General features: G+C 39.8%; 1 protein-coding gene across 6 annotated transcripts in view; it reads right to left on the reverse strand.

Annotated features, from left to right (window-relative positions):
• TOGARAM1 (TOG array regulator of axonemal microtubules 1) overlaps window positions 1–23,256 on the reverse strand; it is a 146,110-nt gene that overhangs the window by 32,254 nt on the left and 90,600 nt on the right. For 5 of the 6 annotated variants that reach the window (XM_084884882.1, XM_084884881.1, XM_084884880.1 and 2 more), the window contains 2 exons: window positions 22,606–22,759; window positions 5,967–6,120 (listed from right to left, as the gene is read on the reverse strand). In XM_084884882.1, the coding sequence (XP_084741008.1) occupies window positions 5,967–6,120; window positions 22,606–22,759 (308 nt within the window). The remainder of the gene's footprint in view (window positions 1–5,966; window positions 6,121–22,605; window positions 22,760–23,256) is intronic. The other variant, XM_084884878.1, reaches the window with a different exon arrangement.

Consider the following 23,256-nt stretch of genomic DNA (forward strand, 5'->3'; position numbering starts at 1 on the left):
AAAAACGGTTTTCCAGGCGAATGGAAAAAAAAAAAAAAAAAAAAAAAAAAAAAGCTGGGGTAGTAATACTTATATCTGACAAATTAGATCTCAAAGTGAAGGGCATGCCAAGAGATAAGGAAGGCCAGTTCATAATACTAAAGGGAGCAATCCAACAATAAGAAATAACTCTGGTAAACATATACACACCCAATACAGGAGCACCCAAATACATAAAAAAAAAAACAAACTCCTGGAGGACATCAAGGGAGAGATTAACAGCAATACAATCATAGAGAGAAACATTGATGTAAGAGAGAGATATCAATTAGATGCCTACTGAATGAGTCCCAATCAGAGTAGGGTATCAAGCCTGCAACCGAGTTATGTATCCTTGATGGGAATCAAACCCAAGACTCTTCAGTCCATGGGCTGACACTCCAACTCCTGAGCCAAGCCAGCGAGGGCTACCTGGCAATTTTTAAAAAATATATATTTTATTGATTTTTACATAAAAGAAGAAAAAGGGACAGAGAGTCAGAAACATCGATGAGAGAGAAACATCAATCAGCCGCATCCTGCACACCTCCTACTGGGGATGTGCCCACAACCAAGGTACATGCCCTTGACCAGAATCAAACCTGGGACCTTTCAGTCCACAGGCTGATGCTCTATCCCGTGAGCCAAACCATTTAGGGCCTGTCTGGCAATTTCCTATTAGATGCCAGACAGTGTGAATTTTACCTTGGATCTTGTATTCCTATAAATATTTTTGAACTTTGTACTGGGATGTAGTTATTTGGAAAATGTGATCATTTTGGTGGGACCAATCCAGTCTTGCCTTAGAGTTTATTCATTCCATAGATGAAATAAAATTCCTTTGAACTTTTGATCCTTGTGAGTTATGAAGTTTTTCACTATGCTGGTAGGAACAGGAGGTATTCTTGGTATTGTATATGCTCTAGGAATTATTGCCTATACTTTTTTGAATGGCGCTTGTTCTGGCATCAGGTAATTTACTTACATGCATGTTCTGACAAGTTCTCAGATTAACATTTGAGAAGATTTCTCTGATGGCTTCTGAAGTTTCTTGTGGGGCTCTATTCTCTCTGCCATTCTGCCCTGCAAACTCTAGCTACCACGGACTCCCCAAACTCCCAGCTCCATCTCCATCTCTGCTGATATCAAGATGGTGTCTCCCTCCTTAAGCTGTGACCTGAAGATTTCAGTTCAATTTCTGCGTAGGGCACATGCCTGGATTGTAGGCTAGATCCCTGGTTGGGGGTGTGCAGGAGGAAGCAGAGAGATGTTCCATTCTCACAGTGACGTTTCTCTCCCTCTCCTTCACCCTGTCCCTTCGTCTCTTTCTAAAAATAAATTAAAAATATTGAAATAGAAAAAAACCAAGTTGGCGGTATAGGTTAACACCTAAACCGCTGCCTCACACAACAATTTCAAAAATACAACTAAAAAACAAAACATCTATCACCCAGAACCATGGGAAAGCAGGCTGAGTGGAGTTCTATAACTAGAAGGAAAGAAAAAAGAGCATTGAGACATACACAAGTGCTAAAAAGTTGAGGTACGAAAGCATTCAAATTGGACTGATGGAGGGTGTTGCTTTTTTTAATCTGAAAGGACACTAGCTTCCAATTATTCTGAAATCCAGTTTCTGGGGAGACGCTGGGTCCCAAACTCCTACGGGGAGATGCTGGACTTCTGTCATTGAGTCAGAAACTGATGGTGATTTCTTTCTTTCTTTTTATTTTTTTTTAATAAATCTTTATTGTTCAGATTATTACAAATGTGTTCCCTTCTCACCCCCCCAATTGCTCCCCTCCACCAGGTTCCCAACCCCCCTCTCCCCTGCCCCCCCCCCCACTGTCCTCATTCATAGATGCAGTTTTTGCTCAGTCTCTTCCCGCACCCCCCACTGTCCCTTTCCCCAAGAATCGTCAGACCACTCCCCTTCCATACCTCTGATTCTGTTATATTCACCAGTTAATATTGTTCATCAGCTGAAACCGGTTTGGCTCAGTGGTAGAGCGTCAGTCTGCGAACTGAAAGGTCCCAGGTTCGATTCTGGTCAGGGGCATGTACCTTGGTTGCGGGCACATCCTCGGTAGGGGGTATGCAAGAGGCAGCTGGTCGATGTTTCTCTCTCATCGATGTTTCTAGCTCTCTATCTCTCTCCTTTCCTCTCTGTAAAAAATCAATAAAAATATATATTTTAATATTGTTCATCAGGTTTTTTAATTCCCTTGGTTTTTAGTTTCACTTGTTGATAGTTACATATTTGTTGTTCATAAATTTAGTTTCACTTGTTGATAGTACGTATTTGTTGTTCATAATTTTTATCTTTATCTTCTTCCTCTTCCTAAATAACCTCCTTCAGCAATTCATATAATTCTGGTTTGGCGGTGATGAACTCCTTTAGCTTTTTTTTATTTGTGAAGCTCTTTATCTGGCCTTCGATTCTGAGTGATAGCTTTGCTAGGTAGAGCAATCTTGGTTATAGGTTCTTGCTATTCATCACTTTGAATATTTCTTGCCATTCCCATCTGGCCTGCATGGTTTCTGTTGAAAAATCAGCTGACAATTGTATGGGTATTCGTCTATAGGTAACTACCTGCTTTTTTCTTGCTGCTTTTAATATTCTCTCTTTGTCTTTTGCTCTTGGAATTTTCATTATGATGTGTCTTGGTGTGGTCCTCTTTGGATTCCTTTTGTTTGGGGTTCTGTGTGATTCCTATACTTGTAAGTCTATTTCATTCACCAGGTGGGGGAAGTTTTCTGTCACTATTTCTTTCAATATGCTTTCGGTATCTTGTTCTCTCTCTTCTTCTGGGACCCCCATAATTCTGATGTTGGTTTGCTTGAAATTGTCCCAGAGGTTTCTTACACTATCTTCAATTTTCTGGATTCTCTTATCTTCTTGCTTCTGTGGAGGAGTACTTTCTGGCTCTTTGTGTTCTAAATCTTGTCTTGATTCTTGCGATCTTCCAGTATGTTTTTTAGGATTCTGTGTAATATTTTTTATTTCAGACAATGTTTTCTTTATTTCTAGTTGTTCCCTTTTTATTTCTAGTTGATCCCTTTTCATATCCTCATAGGTCTCATTTATTTTATCGGCCTTTTTTTAGGAAATACTTGAAAAACGTTAAAGCTGTAGTTTTGAACTCAATGTCCATTCTTTTATTTTCCTCCATCTCCTTCCTTTGTGTCCTGCCTCTTCTCTGCATTTTAGCTGTTTTCCTGATTTGATGGAATAGTTTTGTGTGCTAGGTGTTCTGGTAGAGCCCAGTAGCACAGCCTTCTCAGTTACCTGAGGTGGACAGTCTTGGTGTAGCCCTTTGTGGGCTGTGTGTGCAGTCTTGTTGTTAAGTCTTGCTTGTTGTTGGTATCACTGGGAATCGTTGATCTCTAAGCCAATTGGCTGTGAGGATCAGCAGTGTCTCAGCTAGGAGGGCTTCTGTATTCCACTTGGATGGGGTGGAGTCTCGGGGTGGCGCAGACAAGCTTTGGTTCCCTCTGAGGGTGATTTCTTGCAGAGGTGCGCCCTGTAATCATTGTTTACTGCGCTGGGATGCAGGACACGGGGACTTGGAAATGTGGAAATGCAGAGAAGACTGACTGGCAGGCATCGCTGTTTGCCACACCCTAGCCTAGTGACTCCCTGAGACCCCATCCAGCACAATTTACAAACCCACCCAAGCTCCACCCTGCGGCTTTGCATAGAAATGGCCTGCCCTATTGCAGCTTAACCTAAACTACAGCTCTGGTCAGACAGCTCCAAAACCTCTAAACCCCAAGCAAAGAGGAGAAAACTGTAGTTCTCGCTGTAGCTCCTATTGTGTTGCCTCAGACAAAGCCATCCTACCAACTCAGGGAAGCAGCAAAAATGAGGAGATCACAAACAAAAGAAATAGAGGAAAACAAACGACTGGATATAGAGTTCAAAACCACAGTTATAAGGTTTTTCAAGGATTTCCTAGAAAGGCCAATAAATTTAACGAGTCCCTTGAGGGTATGAAAAAGGACCTACTAGAAATTAAACATACTCTGACTAAAATAAAAAATATAATACAGAAACCCAGCAGCAGACTAGAAAAAGAAAAGAATCAAGTCAAATACTTGAAATACAAAAAGGCAAAAAACACTCAACTGAAAAGCAAAAAGAAAAAAGAATTTAAAAAGTTGAAGATAGTGTAAGGAGCCACTGGGACAACTTCAAGCATGCCAACATATCAGAATAATGGGAGTGCCAGAAGAAGAGAGAGAGCAAGATACTAAAAACCTATTTTAAGAAATAATGACTGAAAATGCTGGAAAACAAATCAGTTTCACTAAAAAAGAGATGTTGACAGGAAGCCAGGAAGGCTGGTCAACAACCTTAATTGCTCTTTAACCTTCAGTTGAGATGTTAGCTGAAGCAGCCTCCACCTTGTTTTGTTCTGAGTAAGTTTCTGTTATTTCTTGCCTAAGGGCTACATGTAAATTTCTGTTTACGTTGCCTAAGACGTTTTCCCCAAAGCCTCAATAAAAGGAATGGCAGGGCCAGAGCAGGGAGTAGTTCTCCCACTAGAGTTGGACTACCACCTGGCCCCCATATCAACAAATTGAAATTCTTCAAGTCTCAAGTCTCTTCATTTGTGTGCGGCCCTTCTCCAGAATCTGAACCCTGAATTTGAACTCTTTCTACGCGGGCTGTGAAAGAGAGTCCTATATGAAAACTTCCCCCACCTAGTGAAATAAACTTACAAGTCCAGGAAGTGCACAGAACCCTTAACAAAAGGAATCCAAAGAGGACCACACCAAGAGACATCATAATTAAAATGCCAAGGGCAAAAGACAAAGATAGAATATTAAAAGCAGCAAGAGAAAAGTAGGTAGTTACCTATAAAGGAGCACCCATACGATTGTCAGTTGATTTCTCAAAAGAAACTATGTAGGCCAGATGGGAGTGGCAAGCAATATCCAAAGTGATGAATAACAAGAAACTACAACCAAGCGTACTCTACCCAGCAAAGTTATCATTCAGAATTGAAGGTTTGATTAAGAGCTTCATAGATAAGAAAAAGCTAAAGGAGTTCATCACCACCAAACCAGTATTATATGAAATGCTAAAAGTGTTTTTTGAGAAGAGGAAGAAGAAAAAAGTAAAGATAAAAACTATGAACAACAAATACAAATCTATCAACAAGTGAATCTAAATATCAAGTGAATTAAAAATCTGAGGAACAGAATAAACTTGTGAATATAATAGAATCAGGGCATAGAATGGGAGTGGACTGATAATTCTCAGGGGGAAAAGGGTGTGGGGGTTCAAGAAGAGAATGGACAAAAATTGTACATTTATGGATGAGGACAGTGGTGGGGAGGTAAGGGCAGAGGTTGGAGGGGAGTAATGGGGGAAAAAGGAGAAACAATTGTAATAATCTGAACAATAAAGATTTTCTTTTTTACTGATTTTTTACAGAGAGGAAGAGAGAGGTATAGAGAGTTAGAAACATCAATGAGAGCATCATCGATCAGCTGCCTCCTGCACACCCCCTACTGGGGGTACCGCAACCAAGGTACATGCCCTTGAACGGAATCAAACCTGGAACCTTTCAGTTCGCAGGCTGACACTCTATCCACTGAGCCAAACCGGTTTCGGCAAGATTTTCTTTTAAAAAAAAAATATATTTTATTGATTATTTTATAGAGAGGAAAGGAGAGGGATAGACAGAAACATCGATGAGAGAGAAACATTGATCAGCTGCCTCCTGCACAACCCCCACTGGGGATGTGCCTGCAACCAAGGTACGTGGCCTTAACCGGAATCAAACCCAGGACCTTTCAGTCAGCAGGATGACGCTCTATCCACTGAGCAAAACTGGCTTAGGCTGAACAATAAAGATTTACTTAAAAAAAATTTTATTTAATGGCAAAAACAAATCTTAAAAATAAAAAACTTGTTAAAAAGAAAAGAATGGTGAACTTACCAATCCTCATCAGCTAAAAGCTTCAGGGCTTCTATCAGAGCTATATCTGGTTTAGAAAATGGCCGTAGTTCTGATGGATCCATTATTTCTGGACTATGAGTGACAGCAGACATCCTTTCTCTATACTGTGGAATGGCTCCAGGAGACACTTCACCTAAAAGAAACAAAAAAATTAAACCAAGAATCAACTGGAAATCGAGGAAGATGGTGGTGTAGGTAAATATATATACTTTCCACCTCCCACAACCACATCAAAATTACAACTAAAATAGAACAACCATCATCCAGAACCGCTGGAAAGCTGGCTGAATGGAATTCCTACAACTAAAGAAATAAAGAAGAAAACACACTGAGACAGGTAGGAGGTGCGGGATGGGCTTATCTGGCACCCATGGGCTTTTATACCATGTATGCTGCATTTTTAATTGGGAGGGAGATCGTCACTGTGGAGGCTGCTAGTAAGAAAAAAGGGGTTGCAGTCCTACACCAGCCCTGCAGCCTAGGGGTCCCAAGGCTGCAAAAAGAAGTTCTTATGGGCATTAAAAACTATGTGGTATAAAAACCAGTGTGAATTGGGGCTCAGTAACACAGAGGCTGCTGGAGACCCAGCTGTTCCTCTTAAAAGGCCAGCACCAGGAACTGAACTTACAAGGTCCCACTTCCTCTGAGCTCCCGTATCATAGACACATATAAGAAGAAACTGGATTGTCTGGTAACAGGGCAGGAATTTGGGGTAGCTTTCTCACAGATAGAGGTTCTCAAAGGGATCACTGTTCCTATTCTGGGCTGACTGGCAGCCATTCCTGTTTCCTCCACTCTAGTGATTCTTTAAGACCTTGCCTCATCCAATTTACAACCCAACCCAAGCTGTGTGCAGCAGCTTTTGCATATGAATGGCCTGTCCTTGCTTAGGCTAAAATCTGTCAAACAAGCTGTAGCTGGGCCAGGGAGCCCCAAACCTATCAATAAAGGGCCTAAGATCTAGAAGCAGCACCTGCCTCCCTAGCTTCATAGCTGGGCCTCATCTGAACATTTGCAAATCTGATACAAAGAGGAGGAATCTGCGGATCTTTCTGTAGTTCCTGCTGGTGGCCCCAGGCAGTGGTTGACTTTACACCTCCCTGGAGACCTAGGAGCTGTGTACCCAGAGGTTAGTGTCACATCATACCTGCTGGCCTGATCTCAAACAACTGCCCTCTCCTGCCAGCCATCTTGTGACCACTTGGCGCAGCCATCTTGTGTGAGGGTGGGACATTCAATTTGCATATTACCTATTTATTATAGAGGATTTTGTAAAAATGTGTGAATATATATCTGTTTAACCATAAAATGATAACTAAAAATGAAGCTTCAAGGCATCCGCATTTAGAATTTTAGTTGAATTATAAAAATATCAAATTTTGCTATTGGCATAGAATCAGTAGTATATCATCTTAAGCCTATGTGTAGTACTAAAACAATGTTTTTTCATAATCAATGATTTCCAGATATAAAGTATTTCCTTACATCACCCCTGAGTGCTCAGGATAGTGTCCTGAGAGTATTGCACAATGTAAATTTTGCAGGCAGGTGTAAGAAATGTGTACTGGCTTCTATAAGTGGGTAAAGATTTATTAGCTATTTTTCATGTTAATATTACTCTTAAAATAATATTAGGTACTAAAAAATGACTAGCACAAAAGTATTTATCGATCATGCTATTTGTAAGAAAATGTTACATAAAATATATGAGATATACAAATACAAGAAATTTCATTTGATGCTACCCCCTAATTATGTATTCAGATGCATTTAAAATTCAAAGGAGCCGAGACTGGTTTGGCTCAATGGATAGAGCGTTGGTTTGGGGACTGAAAGGTCCCGGGTTCGATTCCGGTCAAGGGCATGTATCAAGGGCATGTATCTTGGTTGCGGGCATAGCACCAGTGGGGGGTGTGCAAGAGGCAGCTGATGGATGACTCTCTCTCATCAATGTTTCTGGTTCTCTATCTCTCTCCCCTCCTCTCTGTACAAAATCAATAAAATATATTTAAAAAAATAAAATGATGAGTGGCAAAGGCAGGATTTAGATCTATTACCTTTGATTTTATATATAGAGGTCTAAAACAAAATTCCTACCACTAGAAATTTACCACATACCTGACAAGAGATATTCAAATAGATAAATATGATATTTTGGATTATTGCATTAATAAATTAGTAATAGTTTTTATCAGAGTAAATCATACATGAGGAAGATGATGTAGCAATTAAGGAATATAATAAGTAACCTTGGCCAGTATGGCTCAGGCTGGGCACTGTCCATGTATCAAAAGGCTGCCAGATGGATTCTTGGTCAAGGACCAGGATTTTGGGCTCCATTCCCAGTAGGGGGTGTGCAGGAGGCAGCCAATTGATGTGCGTTTTCACATCAATTTTTCTCTGTCTCTCTCTCCCTTTAAAAAAACAACAAAAAAAACTTGTCAAGGATACCAATGATCTACATGTTACCAAACCCAATAAACACTTCTCTATATTAATTTTTTTCATATATATATATATATATATATATATATATATATATATATATATATATATATATATATATTTCAGAGAGGAAGGGAGAGGGAGAGAGAGAGAAACATCAATGATGAGAAAGAATCATTGATCGGCTGCCTCCCACACGTCTCCCAGCTGGGAATCGAGCCCACAACCTGGGCATGTGCCCTTGCCTGGAATCAAACCTAAGACACTTCAGTCTGCAGGCCGATGATCTATCCCCTGAGCCAAACCAGCTAGGGCTATACTAATTTCTTTTTTTCTTTTTTTTTTTTAAAATATATTTTATTGATTTTTTACAGAGAGGAAGGGAGAGAGATAGAGAGCTAGAAATGTCGATGAGAGAGAAACATCGACCAGCTGCCTCTTACACCCCCCCCACCGGGGATGTGCCCGCAACCAAGGTACATGCCCTTGACCGGAATCAAACCCGGGACCTTTCAGTCCGCAGGCCGACGCTCTACCTCTGAGCCAAACCGGTTTCAGCTATACTAATTTCTTAAAAAGAGTATAATTAGTAGCTCTGGTCCAGTAGCTCAGTTGGTTGCAGTGTTTCCCAACCTTCTCTCATGATGAGAATCACCTGGTGGAGTTGTTAAAACACAGATTCCTGAATCCCAACTAAGAAATGCTAAACTAGAATTTTTGGAAACATATAGGTAAAATTGTACACTTAACTAGTGCTCTAACACAGATGTTATATACAGAGCACTAAGTTAGGTATGCAATTTTACCTATATGTTCTCAAAAATTCTAGTTTAGCACTTCTTAGTTGGGATTCAGGAATCTGTGTTTTAACAACTCCACCAGGTGATTCTCATCATGAGAGAAGGTTGGGAAACACTGGGTTAGAGTGTTCTCCTGATACAACAAGGTTGTATGTTTGATCTCCAGTCAGGGCATATACAAGAAACAACCAATGAATGTATAAATCACTGATGGGGCCTGACGGCCAACCCCTTGGTCCCTTCCCACAGGGCAGGCTCCAATCTCTCCACTTCTCTCTCTCTCTCTCTCAAATCAATAAATTTTTGCCTAGACAGTGTGGCTCAGTGGCTGAACGTTGATTCATGATCCAAGAGGTCCATTCCGATCAGGGCACATTCCTGTGTTGTGGGCTTGATCCCCAGTGGCAGGGGAGGGGATGTGCAGTAGGTAGCCAATCGATGATGCTTCCCTGTCACTCATCTGTTTCTACCTTTCTTTCTCCCTCTCTCTAAAAATAAATAAACACATATTTAAACAAATAAAATTTTTCAAAACACATATTTAAACAAAATTTTTCAAAAGAATATAATAGACCTTTTATTTTTCTTAAAATTTTTTTCAATTACAATTTATATTCAATATTATTTTGTATAAAAAAATTTTTACAAAATTATTTTATTTTGTAAAAAAATAAAAAATATTATTTTGTGTGTCATACAAGCACAGGGGTGAGGATAATTTCTCTGTATTGTTCCAATTTTAGTACAAGTGCTGCCAAACCAAGCACCCTCATTTAAAAAATTTTTGGGGGGTATGATTCATATTATACCCTTATTAGGTTTCATATCTAAGTCTGATATTCTATATAATAAAGAGTTAATATGCAAATTGACCATCACTCCAACACACAAGATGGCCGCCCCCATGTGAACACAAGATGGCCACCACAAGATGGCTGGCAGGGGAGGCCAGTTGCGGGCAATCAGGCCAGCAGTGGAGGGGAGTAGGGAGGGACCAGGCCTACAAGGGAGGCCAGTTGCGGGCAATGATGCCTGCAGGGGAGGATAGCTGGGGAGGATCAGGCCAGCAGGTGAGGGCAGTTACGGTGACCAGGCTGGTAGGAAAGGACAGTTAGGGGTGACCAGGTCAGCAGGGGAGGGCAGTTGGGGGTGACCAGGCAGCAGGGGAGGCAGTTGGGGGTAATCGAGGTGGCGGGGGATTGGTTAGGGGGTGATCAGACTGGCAGGCAGAAGTGGTTAGGGCAGGCAGGCAGGCAGGCAGGTGAAAAGGCCTAAACCGGCAATCAGACATCCCTTTAGAGGTCCCAGATTGGAGAGAGTGCAGGCTGGGCTGAGGGACACACACCCCCATGCACAAATTTCAGGCCTCTAGTGTATAAACAAAATCCTCCAACTTTGGAATTTCACAATCCCCCAAAAATTACAAATACAAAATACTAGCCATTATTTATTGAGAATTTGCCTGGTATTGTGAAATGTGCTTCATTTACATTATCTAATTTCATTCATTCAGGAACCCTATCTGATAGTTATATTATTCCTATATTAGAGGCCTAGTGCATGAAATTTGTGCCAGCCCTGTGCCCCCGCTGCCACGCACCCCCGGTTTTCTGTTCACCATCAGGTTGATCTGCTGTCCAGGGGGTAGGGACAGAGAGGTTGACTGCTCCTGCCGGCTGGTGATCCCCGCCCCCTGCTGTGGGTCACCCTCTGTGAGTGGGACTCCCAGTGGGGCTGCAGCCTTTGTCTGGCACTGCCCGTGTCTGCCATCACCCACCCCAGTTCTCTGTTTGCCATTGGGCGATTAGGGTCTGCCCCCGGGGGAAGGACCAAGAGGTTGGCCAGTAGGCCCCATCCAGCGAAAGGGGCCTGAATGCTGGGAGCAGCTTCAGCATTGGGCGTCTGCCCCTGATGGTCATTGTGCATCATAGTAACTGATGGTTCTGCCGGTTGGTTGATTTGCATATTACCCTTCTATTATATAGGACTAGAGGCCTGGTGCATGAAATTTGTGCATGGGAGGGGGGTTCCTCAGCCTGGCCCACACCCTCTCCAATTAGGAACCCCTCGGGAGATGTCCGACTGCGGTTTGGGAACAGCCGGACATCCGTCTCCCAATCCAGGACCGCTGGCTCCTAACCACTCACCTGCCTGCCTGCCTGCCTGATCGCCTCTAACTGCTCCCCTGCCAGCCTGGGTTGCCCCCCAACTGCCACCTGCTGGCCTGGTCGCCCCCTAACTTCAGTCAGATGTCCGGAAGATGTCTGGTCACCCGATCTAATTAGCATATTATCCTTTTATTAGTATAGATTATGAAGAAACTGAAGCTAAAGTTTTAAGGATTCCCCCTTTGTAAAAATATATTTTAATTGATTTCAGAGAGGAAGGGAGAGGGAAAGACAGATAGAAACATCAATGATGAGAGAGAACAATTGATTGGCTGCCTCTTGCCCCCCACTGGGGATTGGGCCCACAACCTGGGCATGTGCCCTTGACTGGAATCGAACCTGGGACCCTTGAGTCTGCAGGCAGATTCTCTATGCACTGAGCCAAATCCACTAGGGCAAGATTCCCTTTCTATACTACACCTAAGTTAGAGAGAGAATAACTCATTATTAAAGATATGTAGATGAATACCAAATTTTTAACCTTGCAGTTATATCAGTATCTTTAGCATTTTCACATGGGGGAAAAAAAGAAACAAAACTAAACAAAATTTTAGTCTGGAATAGGAGTTTTATAGAATATAAATCTAAAGCAATAATGCTCAAACTAGGAGATCTTCTGAGGAAGTGGCATTCAAGTTAGGAAATCCTGCTGGGGTTCACTGAAGAGGACTCAAGAAGCTGAAAAAGTTGATATTCAAGGGGTCAGATTATCACGAGTCAAAATTTGAAGAGAGGCCGAGATAGAAGCAACATCTGAGTCGCTCAGGGAATGTTGATTAGCAGATCACTCTAGGAAGGTAAGGAAGTGTCCGCTGGACAATTTTTCCTGACCAAGCGGCCAGCACTCCCGACTTCTCCCAGAGCTCCGGGCTCGGCGCAAAGGCGGCGCCACCCTACCAGGAAGGGAGCAGCTTCTCTGAGGCCTGGAAAACCCACAGCCGAGGAGTCCATCGAGCACCTGTGGCGCCCCGATCGGAGCAAGCGCGTGGATTCAAGGAAGCTCTTCAACCACCCACAGAAAGGTCAGAGTTTGCGTGGCTAGGCTGAGAGTTCAGGCTGCGATAGCCCCATTGCTCCCACGAGGCCCCGTCCCCAGAGCGGCCCTGAGCGCCGTGGCTCGGAGCGCCGCGAGGCCCCGCCCCCAGAGCGGCCCTGAGCTCCACGGCCCCACCTATTGATATATTGTAGCACCAAAGCGCCGCGAGGCCCTGCCCCCAGTGCGGCCCTGAGCGCTGCGCCCCGGAGCGCCGCGAGGCCCCGCCCCCAGTGCGGCCGCGGCCCCGCCTATATTGTAGCCCAGGAGAGCTGCGAGGGCCCGCCCCCAGAGAGAAAGAAGGCCAGAGCAACCAAAGTCTGGGAGGTCAAACCAGTAACACTGACACCTAAGGGCTGAACTACAAACTGCCTTTTTTTTTTTTCTTTTTTCTTTTTCTTTTTCTTTTTCTTTTAATTAATCAAAAATAAATGGACACAAGTAACTAAGATATAGCCTACCTAAAATTAAGGACTACCTTACAAAACAGGTGCAGTGGAAAGCTGGGAACTGCAAGACTCTCTGATCCAAGAACCAGGCATACCAAATACAATAACAGAGGAAGTGATTGAACTCTACTGGACAATTTTATGCTAATTATACTATTCTTTATTTTATTTTCATTTTTTACATTTTTTATTTAATTTTCATTTTTTACATCTTTTACTTCACAAACGATTTTTTTTTCTTTTTTCCTTACTTGATTTTACCTTTTCAATTATTACATTTTTCAATCTCTATCTTCACTATTACTACTGCTATTTTGCAATTTTTTTTTTCTTTTTCTTTTCCTCCCCAGTACCATTTTACTTCGTCTTTATTTTACATTGGGAGTAAACTTCATTCTATTTTAATCTCTACTATAGCATCATTCAACCCTATCTCAATTCGACCTTTACCCCATCACTCTCTTACTAAACTTTAACCTTTTAGTCTCCAGTTTATCCTATCCCTTTCCGGCTTTAGTTTTTCCTCTATTCTTTCTGTATACCCCCTGCTAAAGCTCTCACTATACTCATAGACCTAAGTTCCAACCCCTGATACAAGTGTATAAATATCACTCTCTGCACTATATTAACTAGTTAAAAAAAAAAAAAAAAAAAAAAACACAAAAAAAACGGTTCTACTTTCTATCCTTTTCTCATTGTTTGAGTGAAGGTTGATTATTGTGAATATTTGTGCTTTTCAGTGAAATTGTTATGCTTATTCCAGTGTTGTTATTGTTGCTTTGTATTTTTTTTTAAATCCTCTGTTTTTGTTTGTTTCTTTGACTTCTGTATATCATAACCTTACTTAATAATAGTGGATATTGTATTGTAGTTTGTATTAATCTCCAAGTATTGTTACCGGCATTGGCTGGGCTCAGTGGTTGATCTATGGCAATTTTCTCCACATATATATAGTTTGTTTCCCATTTTTTTAGTTTGCTTCTTCTTCTCTCTCTCTCTCTCTCTCTCTCTCTCTCTCCTTCTCTCTCTCTCTCTTACTCTCTCTTCTTTTTCTCCCTGTTTTCTAACTTCATTTTGTCATTACTTTATTTCTTCTTTGACTTTTTTTTTTTTTAATTTTTCTTTATTTTATTTTTACCTTCCTTCCTTCCTTCTCTCCTATACCCTAATTTGCCTATCGCTAGGGGTTACCTTTATTAGAGGTTATTAATATTGTAAATACATTCCTGTTAAGTGCCTCTCGTGTTGTACCTGGCAGTGTTGTATTTTGCACCTATAAATTAACGCAAGAGAAAGAACACCACATAACCAGACATCCTGAAAAGAGATACCATGGGAAGACAAAGAAACACCCCACAAATGAAAGAAAAGCAGGCATCACCAGAAAAGGAAGTAAACGAGCCAGAGGCAAGCAGCCTACCAGAGCAAGAGTTCAGAATAATGATTATTGGTTGGCTAAAAAGAATGGAAGAGAAATTTGACAATAACCAAGAAGAAATGAGGAAGAACCATCAGGAATTGAGGAAGAACCAAGAAGAAATGAAAAATGACATCGCTACCATGAAGAACTCAATAGAAAGCATCAAGAGTAGACTAGATGAAGCGGAAGACCGCATCAGTGAGCTAGAAGACAAGATGGAAAAAAATACCCAATTAGAGCAGCTTCTAGAAAAAAAGATTAAAAAGCAGGAGGAGAGCCTACGGGAGCTTTGGGACATTACAAAACAAAATAATATTCGAATAATAGGGGTTCCAGAAGGAAAGGAAACTGAGGTAGACGTGGAAAAAGTATTTCAAGAAATAATGACAGAAAACTTTCCTGAGATAGAGAAGAAAAAACCCACACAAATCCAAGATGCTCACAGAGTCCCAAGCAAAATGAATCCCAGAAGACAGACGCCAAGGCACATTATAATTAAAGTGGCAAACAACAACGACAAAGTAAGAATCTTAAAAGCAGCCAGAGAGAGACAGAAAGTTACTTACAAAGGAACCCCCATCAGACTAGCAACTGATTTCTCAACAGAAACATATCAGGCCAGAAGGGAATGGGATGAAATATACAAAGTCATGCAAAGGAAGGGTTTGAATCCAAGAATACTGTACCCAGCAAGACTATCAATCAAAATTGAAGGGGAAATCAGGAGCTTCACAGACAAAAAAAGACTGAAGGAATTTATCTCCACCAAACCAGCAATGCAAGAAATGCTAAAGGGTCTACTGTAAAAATAAAGAAATAGGAATTGAAGAAGGAACATGGGTATAGAATAAAAATGCCATCAAATGAGTACCTATCAATAATAACCTTAAATGTAAATGGATTAAATGCTCCAATCAAAAGACATAGGGTGTCAGATTGGATAAGAAAACAAGACCCTTACATCTGTTGCCTACAAGAAACCCACCTCAGAAAAAAAGATGCACACAGACTGAGGGTGAAGGGATGGAAAAAAGTTTTCCAGGCAAATGGAAAGGAAAGAAAAGCTGGGGTAGCAATACTTATATCTGACAAATTAGATCTCAGAGTGAAGGACATAACAAGAGATAATGAAGGCCACTTCATAATACTAAAGGGTACAATCCAACAAGAAGAAATAACCCTGGTAAATATTTATGCACCCAATACAGGAGCACCCAAATACATAAAAAAACTGCTGGAGGACATTAAGGGAGAGATTAATAGCAATACAATCATAGTAGGAGATTTTAATACCCCACTGTCACCCTTCGACAAATCATCTAAACAAAAAATCAGCAAAGAAATATCAATCCTAAACGACTCACTAGACCAGATGGAATTAATTGACATCTTTAGAACATTCCACCCCAAAGCCACAGAATATACATTCTTCTCAAGTGCACATGGGACATTCTCAAAGATAGACCACATTTTGGGACATAGGCAAAGTCTCTTCAAATTCAAGAAGATAGAAATCATATCAAGCATCTTCTCAGACCATAGTGGCATAAAACTGGAAATTAATTACAATAAAAATAATCCAAAGAAATCAAATACATGGAGACTAAACAACATGCTATTAAACAAGGACTGGGTTACCAGAGAAATCAAGGAAGAAATTAAAAACATCCTGGCAACAAATGACAATGAAAACACAACAATCCAAAATCTATGGGACACAGCAAAAGCAGTTTTGAGAGGGAAGTTCATATCCTTACAAGCCTATTGCAAAAAACTAGAAAAAATGGTAACAGATGAACTAACTCTACAACTCAAAGAGTTAGAAAAAGAGCAACAAGAAAAGCCCAGTGTAAGCAGAAGGAAGGAAATAACAAAAATCAGAGCACAGATAAATGACATAGAGACCAAAGAAACAATACATAAGATCAACAAAACCAAGAGCTGGTTCTTCGAAAGGATAAACAAGATTGATGGACCTCTAGCCAGGCTAACCAAGAAACAAAGAGAGAGGACCCAAATAAACAAAATCAGAAATGAAAGAGGTGAAATAACAACAGACCCCACCGAAATACAACAGATTGTTACAAAATACTACGAACAACTCTATTCCAACAAACTAAACAACCTGGAGGAAATGGACATATTCCTAGAAAAATACAAACTGCCAAAACTCAATCAGGAAGAATCTAAAAATCTCAATAGACCAGTGACGTGGGAAGAAATTGAAACCGTCATCAAAAAGCTTCCAGCAAACAAAAGCCCAGGGCCAGATGGCTTCACAGGAGAGTTTTACCAAACATTCAAGGAAGAACTAAAACCTATCCTCCTCAGACTATTCCAAAAAATCCAAGAGGAAGGAACACTTCCGAACTCCTTCTATGAAGCCAACATCACCCTAATACCAAAACCAGATAAAGACAACTCAATGAAAGAGAATTACAGGCCAATATCCCTCATGAACATAGATGCCAAAATCCTCAACAAAATTCTAGCAAATCGACTCCAGAAGAACATCACAAAGATCATACACCATGACCAAGTAGGATTTATTCCAGGAATGCAAGGATGGTACAATATCCGCAAATCAATAAACGTGATACATCACATAAACAAATTGAAAGATAAAAATCATATAGTCATATCAATTGACGCAGAAAAAGCATTTGACAAAATCCAACACCCTTTCCTGTTAAAAACTCTTAAAAAGGTGGGAGTACAAGGATCATACCTCAACATAATAAAAGCTATATATGATAAACCCACAGCCAACATTATACTCAATGGGCAAAAGCTAAAACCATTCCCTCTAAGAACAGGAACAAGACAGGGATGCCCACTCTCGCCACTCCTGTTTGACATAGTTCTGGAAGTACTAGCCATTGCAATTAGACAAGAGGAGGAAATAAAAGGCATCCAAATTGGAAAAGAAGAAGTAAAGTTATCCTTATTTGCAGATGACATGATATTGTACATAAAAAACCCAAAAGACTCCATTAAAAAACTAATTGACTTAATAAATGAATTTGGCAACGTAGCAGGATATAAAATTAATGCCAAGAAATCCATGGCATTTCTATACACCAACAGTGAAACTACAGAAACAGAGGCTAAAAAAGCAATTCCATTCACCATCGCACCAAAAAAATTAAGATACCTAGGAATAAATTTAACTAAAGAAATAAAGGACCTATTTGCGGAAAACTACACGACACTGAAAAAAGAGATAGAGGAAGATGTAAGGAGATGGAAGAACATACCATGTTCATGGATTGGTAGAATCAACATCATCAAAATGTCCATACTTCCTAAAGCAATCTATAGGTTCAATGCACTCCCCATTAAAATACCAACGACATATTTCACTGACCTAGAAAGAACTCTCCAAAAGTTCATTTGGAACAATAAAAGACCCCGAATAGCCACAGCAATTCTGAGAAAGAAGAGTAAAGTAGGAGGGATCTCAATACCAGACTTCAAACTATACTACAAAGCCACTGTTCTCAAAACAGCCTGGTACTGGCACAAGAACAGACAAATAGATCAATGGAATAGAATTGAGAACCCAGATATCAACCCAAATCACTATGCTCAATTAATATTTGACAAAGGAGGCACGAATATACAATGGAGTCAAGACAGTCTCTTCAATAAATGGTGTTGGGAAAATTGGACAGACACATGCAAAAGAATGAAACTAGATCACCAACTTACACCATTCACAAGGATAAACTCAAAATGGATACAGGACTTAAACATCAGACGGGAAACCATAAAAATACTAGAAGCATCCACAGGTAGCAAAATCTCAGACGTATGCCAAAATAACTTCTTCACTGATACTGCCCCTAGGGCAATGGAAGCTAAAGAGAAAATAAACAAATGGGACTACTTCAAAATAAAAAGCTTTTTTACAGCAAAAGAAACCATCAATAAAACAACAAGAAAGCCCACGGTGTGGGAGATCATATTTGCAAATATTACCACTGATAAAGGTTTAATCTCCAACATTTACAGACAGCTTATACAACTAAATAAAAGGAAGATGAATGATCCAATTAAAAAATGGGCAATGGACCTAAACAGAATATTTTCAAAAGAAGACAGAAGGAAGGCCAAAAGGCACATGAAAACATGCTCAAAGTCACTAATTATCCGAGAGGTGCAAATCAAAACAACAATGCGGTACCATCTCACACCTGTCAGAATGGCCAACATCAGCAAATCAACAAACGACAAGTGTTGGCGAGGTTGCGGAGAAAAAGGAACCCTCGTGCACTGCTGGTGGGAATGCAGACTGGTGCAACCACTGTGGAGAACAGTGTGGAGTTTCCTCAAAAAACTGAAAATGGAACTCCCATTTGACCCAGTAATCCCACTTCTAGGAATATATCCCAAGAAACTAGAAACACCAATCAGAAAGGATATATGCACCCCTATGTTCATAGCAGCACAATCTACAATAGCCAGAATTTGGAAACAGCCTAGGTGCCCGTCAGCAGATGATTGGATCCAAAAACTATGGTACATCTACACAATGGAATACTATGCTGCCATAAAGAAGAAGGAATTCTCATCATTTGCAGCAACCTGGATGGAATTGGAGAACATCATGCTGAGTGAAATAAGCCAATCAACGAAAGAGAAACACCACATGACCTCACACATCGGTGGATGATAAAGATCTTTATAAACTGATGAACCAAGAGACAGATATAGAGAAAGTAAAGCAACAGGCAGACTGTCAAATTACAGTGGGGAGGGTAGGGATATCAGGGGGAGATAATAGATCAACCGAAGGACTTGTATAAATGCATATAAGTACAACCAATGGACATAAAACTATGGGGAGGGAGGGGATGTGTGGGAGGGAGGGAGGGGGGCAATAAAAAAAAAATCAAGAAAATATGTAAAAAATAAATAAATTAAAAAAAAAAAAAAAAAAAATTTGAAGAGAGGCCATGCAAAGAAAAAAAAAAAAAAAAAAAAAAAAAAAAAATAATGCTCAAACTAACTTGTGTTTTTTAATACTTCCACTATATTGTAGACTGATACTCTTTTTTAAAAAAATATATTTTATTGATTTTTTACAGAGAGGAAGAGAGAGGTACAGAGAGTTAGAAACATCGATGACAGAGAATCATCGATCGGCTGCCTCTTGCACACCCGCTACTGGGGATGTGCCCACAACCAAGGTACATGCTCTTGAATGGAATCGAACCTGGGACCTTTCAGTCCGCAGGCCGACGCTCTATCCACTGAGCCAAACCGGTTTCGGCATAGACTGATACTCTTTATAAAATACAATAAAAGTGTCATGGCAACATCAAACTGTTAAAATAGTTCCTAAAAGTTTGCTTTCAGCCCTGGATAGTGTGTTAAGTGGTTAGACATGGGTTCCTGGGTTGCAGATTCAATACCTGACCTTGGTGAGGGTGCCTAAAGGTGGCTACCAATCAATGTGTCTCTCTCACATTGATATTTCTTTCCCTCTTCCTCCTCCCCCCTTCCCCTCTTCCTCCTTCTCCCCCTCCTCCCCTCCTTACCCTCCTCCTGCTCCTCCTTTGCATGTGGCTATCAATCAATGTGTCTCTTTCACATCATATTTCTCTCCTTCCCCCTCCCCCTCTCCCTCCTCCTCCTCCTCCTCCTCCTCCTCCTCCTCCTCCTCCTCCTCCTCCTCTTCCTCCTCCTCCTCCTTCTCCTCCTCCCCCTCCTCCTCTTCCTCCTCTTCCTCCTCCTCAACCTCCTCTTTCTCCTCTCCCTCTTTGCCTTCCACTCTCCTAAAAATCAATGGAAAAAATATCCTCAGATGAGGATTAATAAAAAATAAATAAATGAGAGTTTACTTTCACTTTTTGTATTTATTCTGTAAGCATATTCTTCTGCTCAAATAATACCAGGGTGACTTCAAGGATGCACTCTCCTTATACTTCCTAGAAACACAATCTGAAGCCTCCATTATAGGCAAAAATAACAAAATTAGGTGATGTCTCTAACAAGAACGAATACTTAAAAATTTATAATTTGGCTTGAGTGTCAACCCATGAATCAAGAGGTCACCGGTTTGATTCTTAGTCAGGGCACATGCCTGAGTTGTAGGCTCAATCCCAGTAGGGGGCATGCAGGAGGCAGCTAATTGATGTTTCTATATATATGTTTCTATCTTTCTACCCCCTCTCTTTCTCTCTCTAAAATCAATAAAGACATATTAAAAATAATTATGATTTATTGCTATTTTGTACTATTTGGTACTGTTAACTACTAGCATAGGTAAGACATTTTGTGGGTTTTTCTCCCAATAGTTCTTAGGGCCATGTTTCCCTAGTAATTCTATTGACCAACATCTCTCATCAGTAATACTTTCAACAATTACTAGTTTTGAGGATACAGGCAGTCCTCGGGTTAAGTTGGACTCGATGTACATCATTTTGTGGTTATGTCATCATCTCCCATTTATTTATTAAAAAAAATGTTCCTTCATTTTGACGTATATACATATGTGCTTTATGTTTTTTATTTATTTACCACAAGTAAAGGTCAAGAATTGTTATCTTTCTTTTAATTAGTTTTTACTGTTTCACTTCACTACTGCTGTGTATGTGCTCCATGTGAGTGACATAGGTGCTTATGTAGGTAAGTTCCAACTTAGGGCAAAAATCGCAATATATTATGCTGTAGGAACAGATCTCTTACGTAACCTGAGGACCTACTGTACATAATTTTTTCTTTTTTAAAAAACAAAGTTTATCTTATTTTTTAATTTAGGTATAATTGACATATAACATTAGTTTCATGAGTATAATATAATGATTCAATATATATACAGACTGCAAAATAATCACCACAGTATGTCTATTAACCATTGTCCCCATACATAGTTATAAAAATACTAGAGGACCAGTGCACAAATTCGTACACCAATGGGGTCCCTCGGTCTGGCCTGCGGGATCAGGCCAAAACTGGCTCTCTGACATCCCCCAAGGGGTCCCAGATTGTGAGAGGGTGCAGGTCAAGCTGAGGGACCCCACCGGTACATGACTGAGGACTGGGAGGAACTACGGGAGGGCTCCGAAGTGCGTCCAGCCCATCTCACTTAGTCCTGATCTGCCAGACCCCAGCAGCAAGCTAACCTACTGGTCAGAGCATCTTCCCCCTGATGGTCAGTGCAAGTCATAGCAAGTGGTTGAGTGGCCTTAGCATATCATTAGCATATTATGCATTGATTGGTTGAACGGATGCCTGGACACAGCATATTAGGCTATTATTATATAGGATTTTTGTTGTAATGAGAACTTTTAAGATTGACTCTTTTAAAACTTCCAAATATACAATAAAGTATTATTATCTATAGTCACTACGTTGTACATTACATCCCCATTACGTATTTATTTTATAACTGGAAGTTTGTATCTTTTGACTCCTTTCACCCATTATACCCTCCTCCCCTTGTGGTAATTATCATTCAGTATTTGAGGATACAGAGTTTTTAAAAGTTTTCACAACTTCTTGCATTACATTGGGCAGCCAATCAGTGAATCTTGCTCATCATTGATGTTTCCATCCCTCTTTCCCTCTCCCTTCCTTTATCTGAAATCAATTAAAATAAAATAAAATAAAATAAAACAATACAGGAAATGTGGAGCCTACACTTGGCCAGGTATGGAACCTTATAAGTTACTAAATGAGAGTACTGAATAAATGATAAATATAATTTTTTTAAAATCATGACCTAATATCAACCAGCTTCACAATCTCTGTTACCTTACCTATAAAATGGAAAAACTCTATTCAATGAAACGAATATTTGCAGGGAGCATGGAAGAAATCTTTGAGAAAATCTGGATCTTTGAGTCTGTCTAATGACTCCTACTGGTTTAGTGTTCTCTCCGTCGCCAATGAGCTGAACCAGGTGTGGTCTCTTAAGCTTAACAAGCATTGTGACATTACTATTTACATTTAATCAAGTGACTTATCTGAATCTGAAAACACTAGAGATGGTGACCTTTTTAAATTGGCCCCTGTTTTCAATTTAGGGTTAAAGGTAATGTTTTCTAAAGAGGAACTCTCATTTTTTGATATTCCCATCTCATCTCCAAAAATATTTAAATCTAGAAAAAGAAAAACAGTCACCCCCTGCTTATGAGTAATAATTATTTATTATAGGATACTGGGTTTTATAAATTTCAGCATTAGAGTTCAACATATTCCACTATTAGCCACATATAACCCTAAGTTAAATCTCATTACACTAGCTCTAGAATATTATTGTTAAAAAAACAAACCAAAAGCTAAATTCCACTTACTTTCTGATGTCATTTTTTCAGTTCCTGTATGTTTCATTTCCTCCCAGGAATTATGTTCCTTCTTTCCACAATCTTTAATGTCAAAAAGTTCCTTTTCCTCTTTCTTCTTTTGTTTCATCTTGCCAAAAGTAAATTTTGAAACAGAAAGTTTGATCTGCATTAAAAAGTTGAAATATCTGAAAGTATTCAGGGAGTGTGACATTTAAAATAACTATTCTAATCTCAGACAACTGTATATAGGCATTAAATGTCTATATACACTATAAACCATACATTTCTTAGTTCTTACTTCAGGAATCATAAAGTAGAATAGGATTACATAGAGATAATATCCAACTAAATTTTTGTCTGAGGATATTAGTCTGTTATTCATTGAGTATATCCTAGAAAACTGTTATGTATATATCAATATATATATATTATACATATATGTACACATACACATACACATGTACATACATAAAGTAACATACAGTATAAAATACACCAGATGCTATACCACAACATGAACATATTTGGTGGGAAAAAATAATTTATTATTTTAAAAATTAGCATCAGAATTTTCAATAACATTGCAATTAAAAATTTTTTTAACTGGAACACTTTCCTCAACCCAAATCAGACATATACAAAACAATAATGTATGACAGG

Source organism: Pipistrellus hanaki (genome assembly GCF_964339955.1).
Source record: "Pipistrellus hanaki genome assembly, chromosome: 1".
NCBI classification, from domain to species: Eukaryota; Metazoa; Chordata; class Mammalia; order Chiroptera; family Vespertilionidae; genus Pipistrellus; species Pipistrellus hanaki.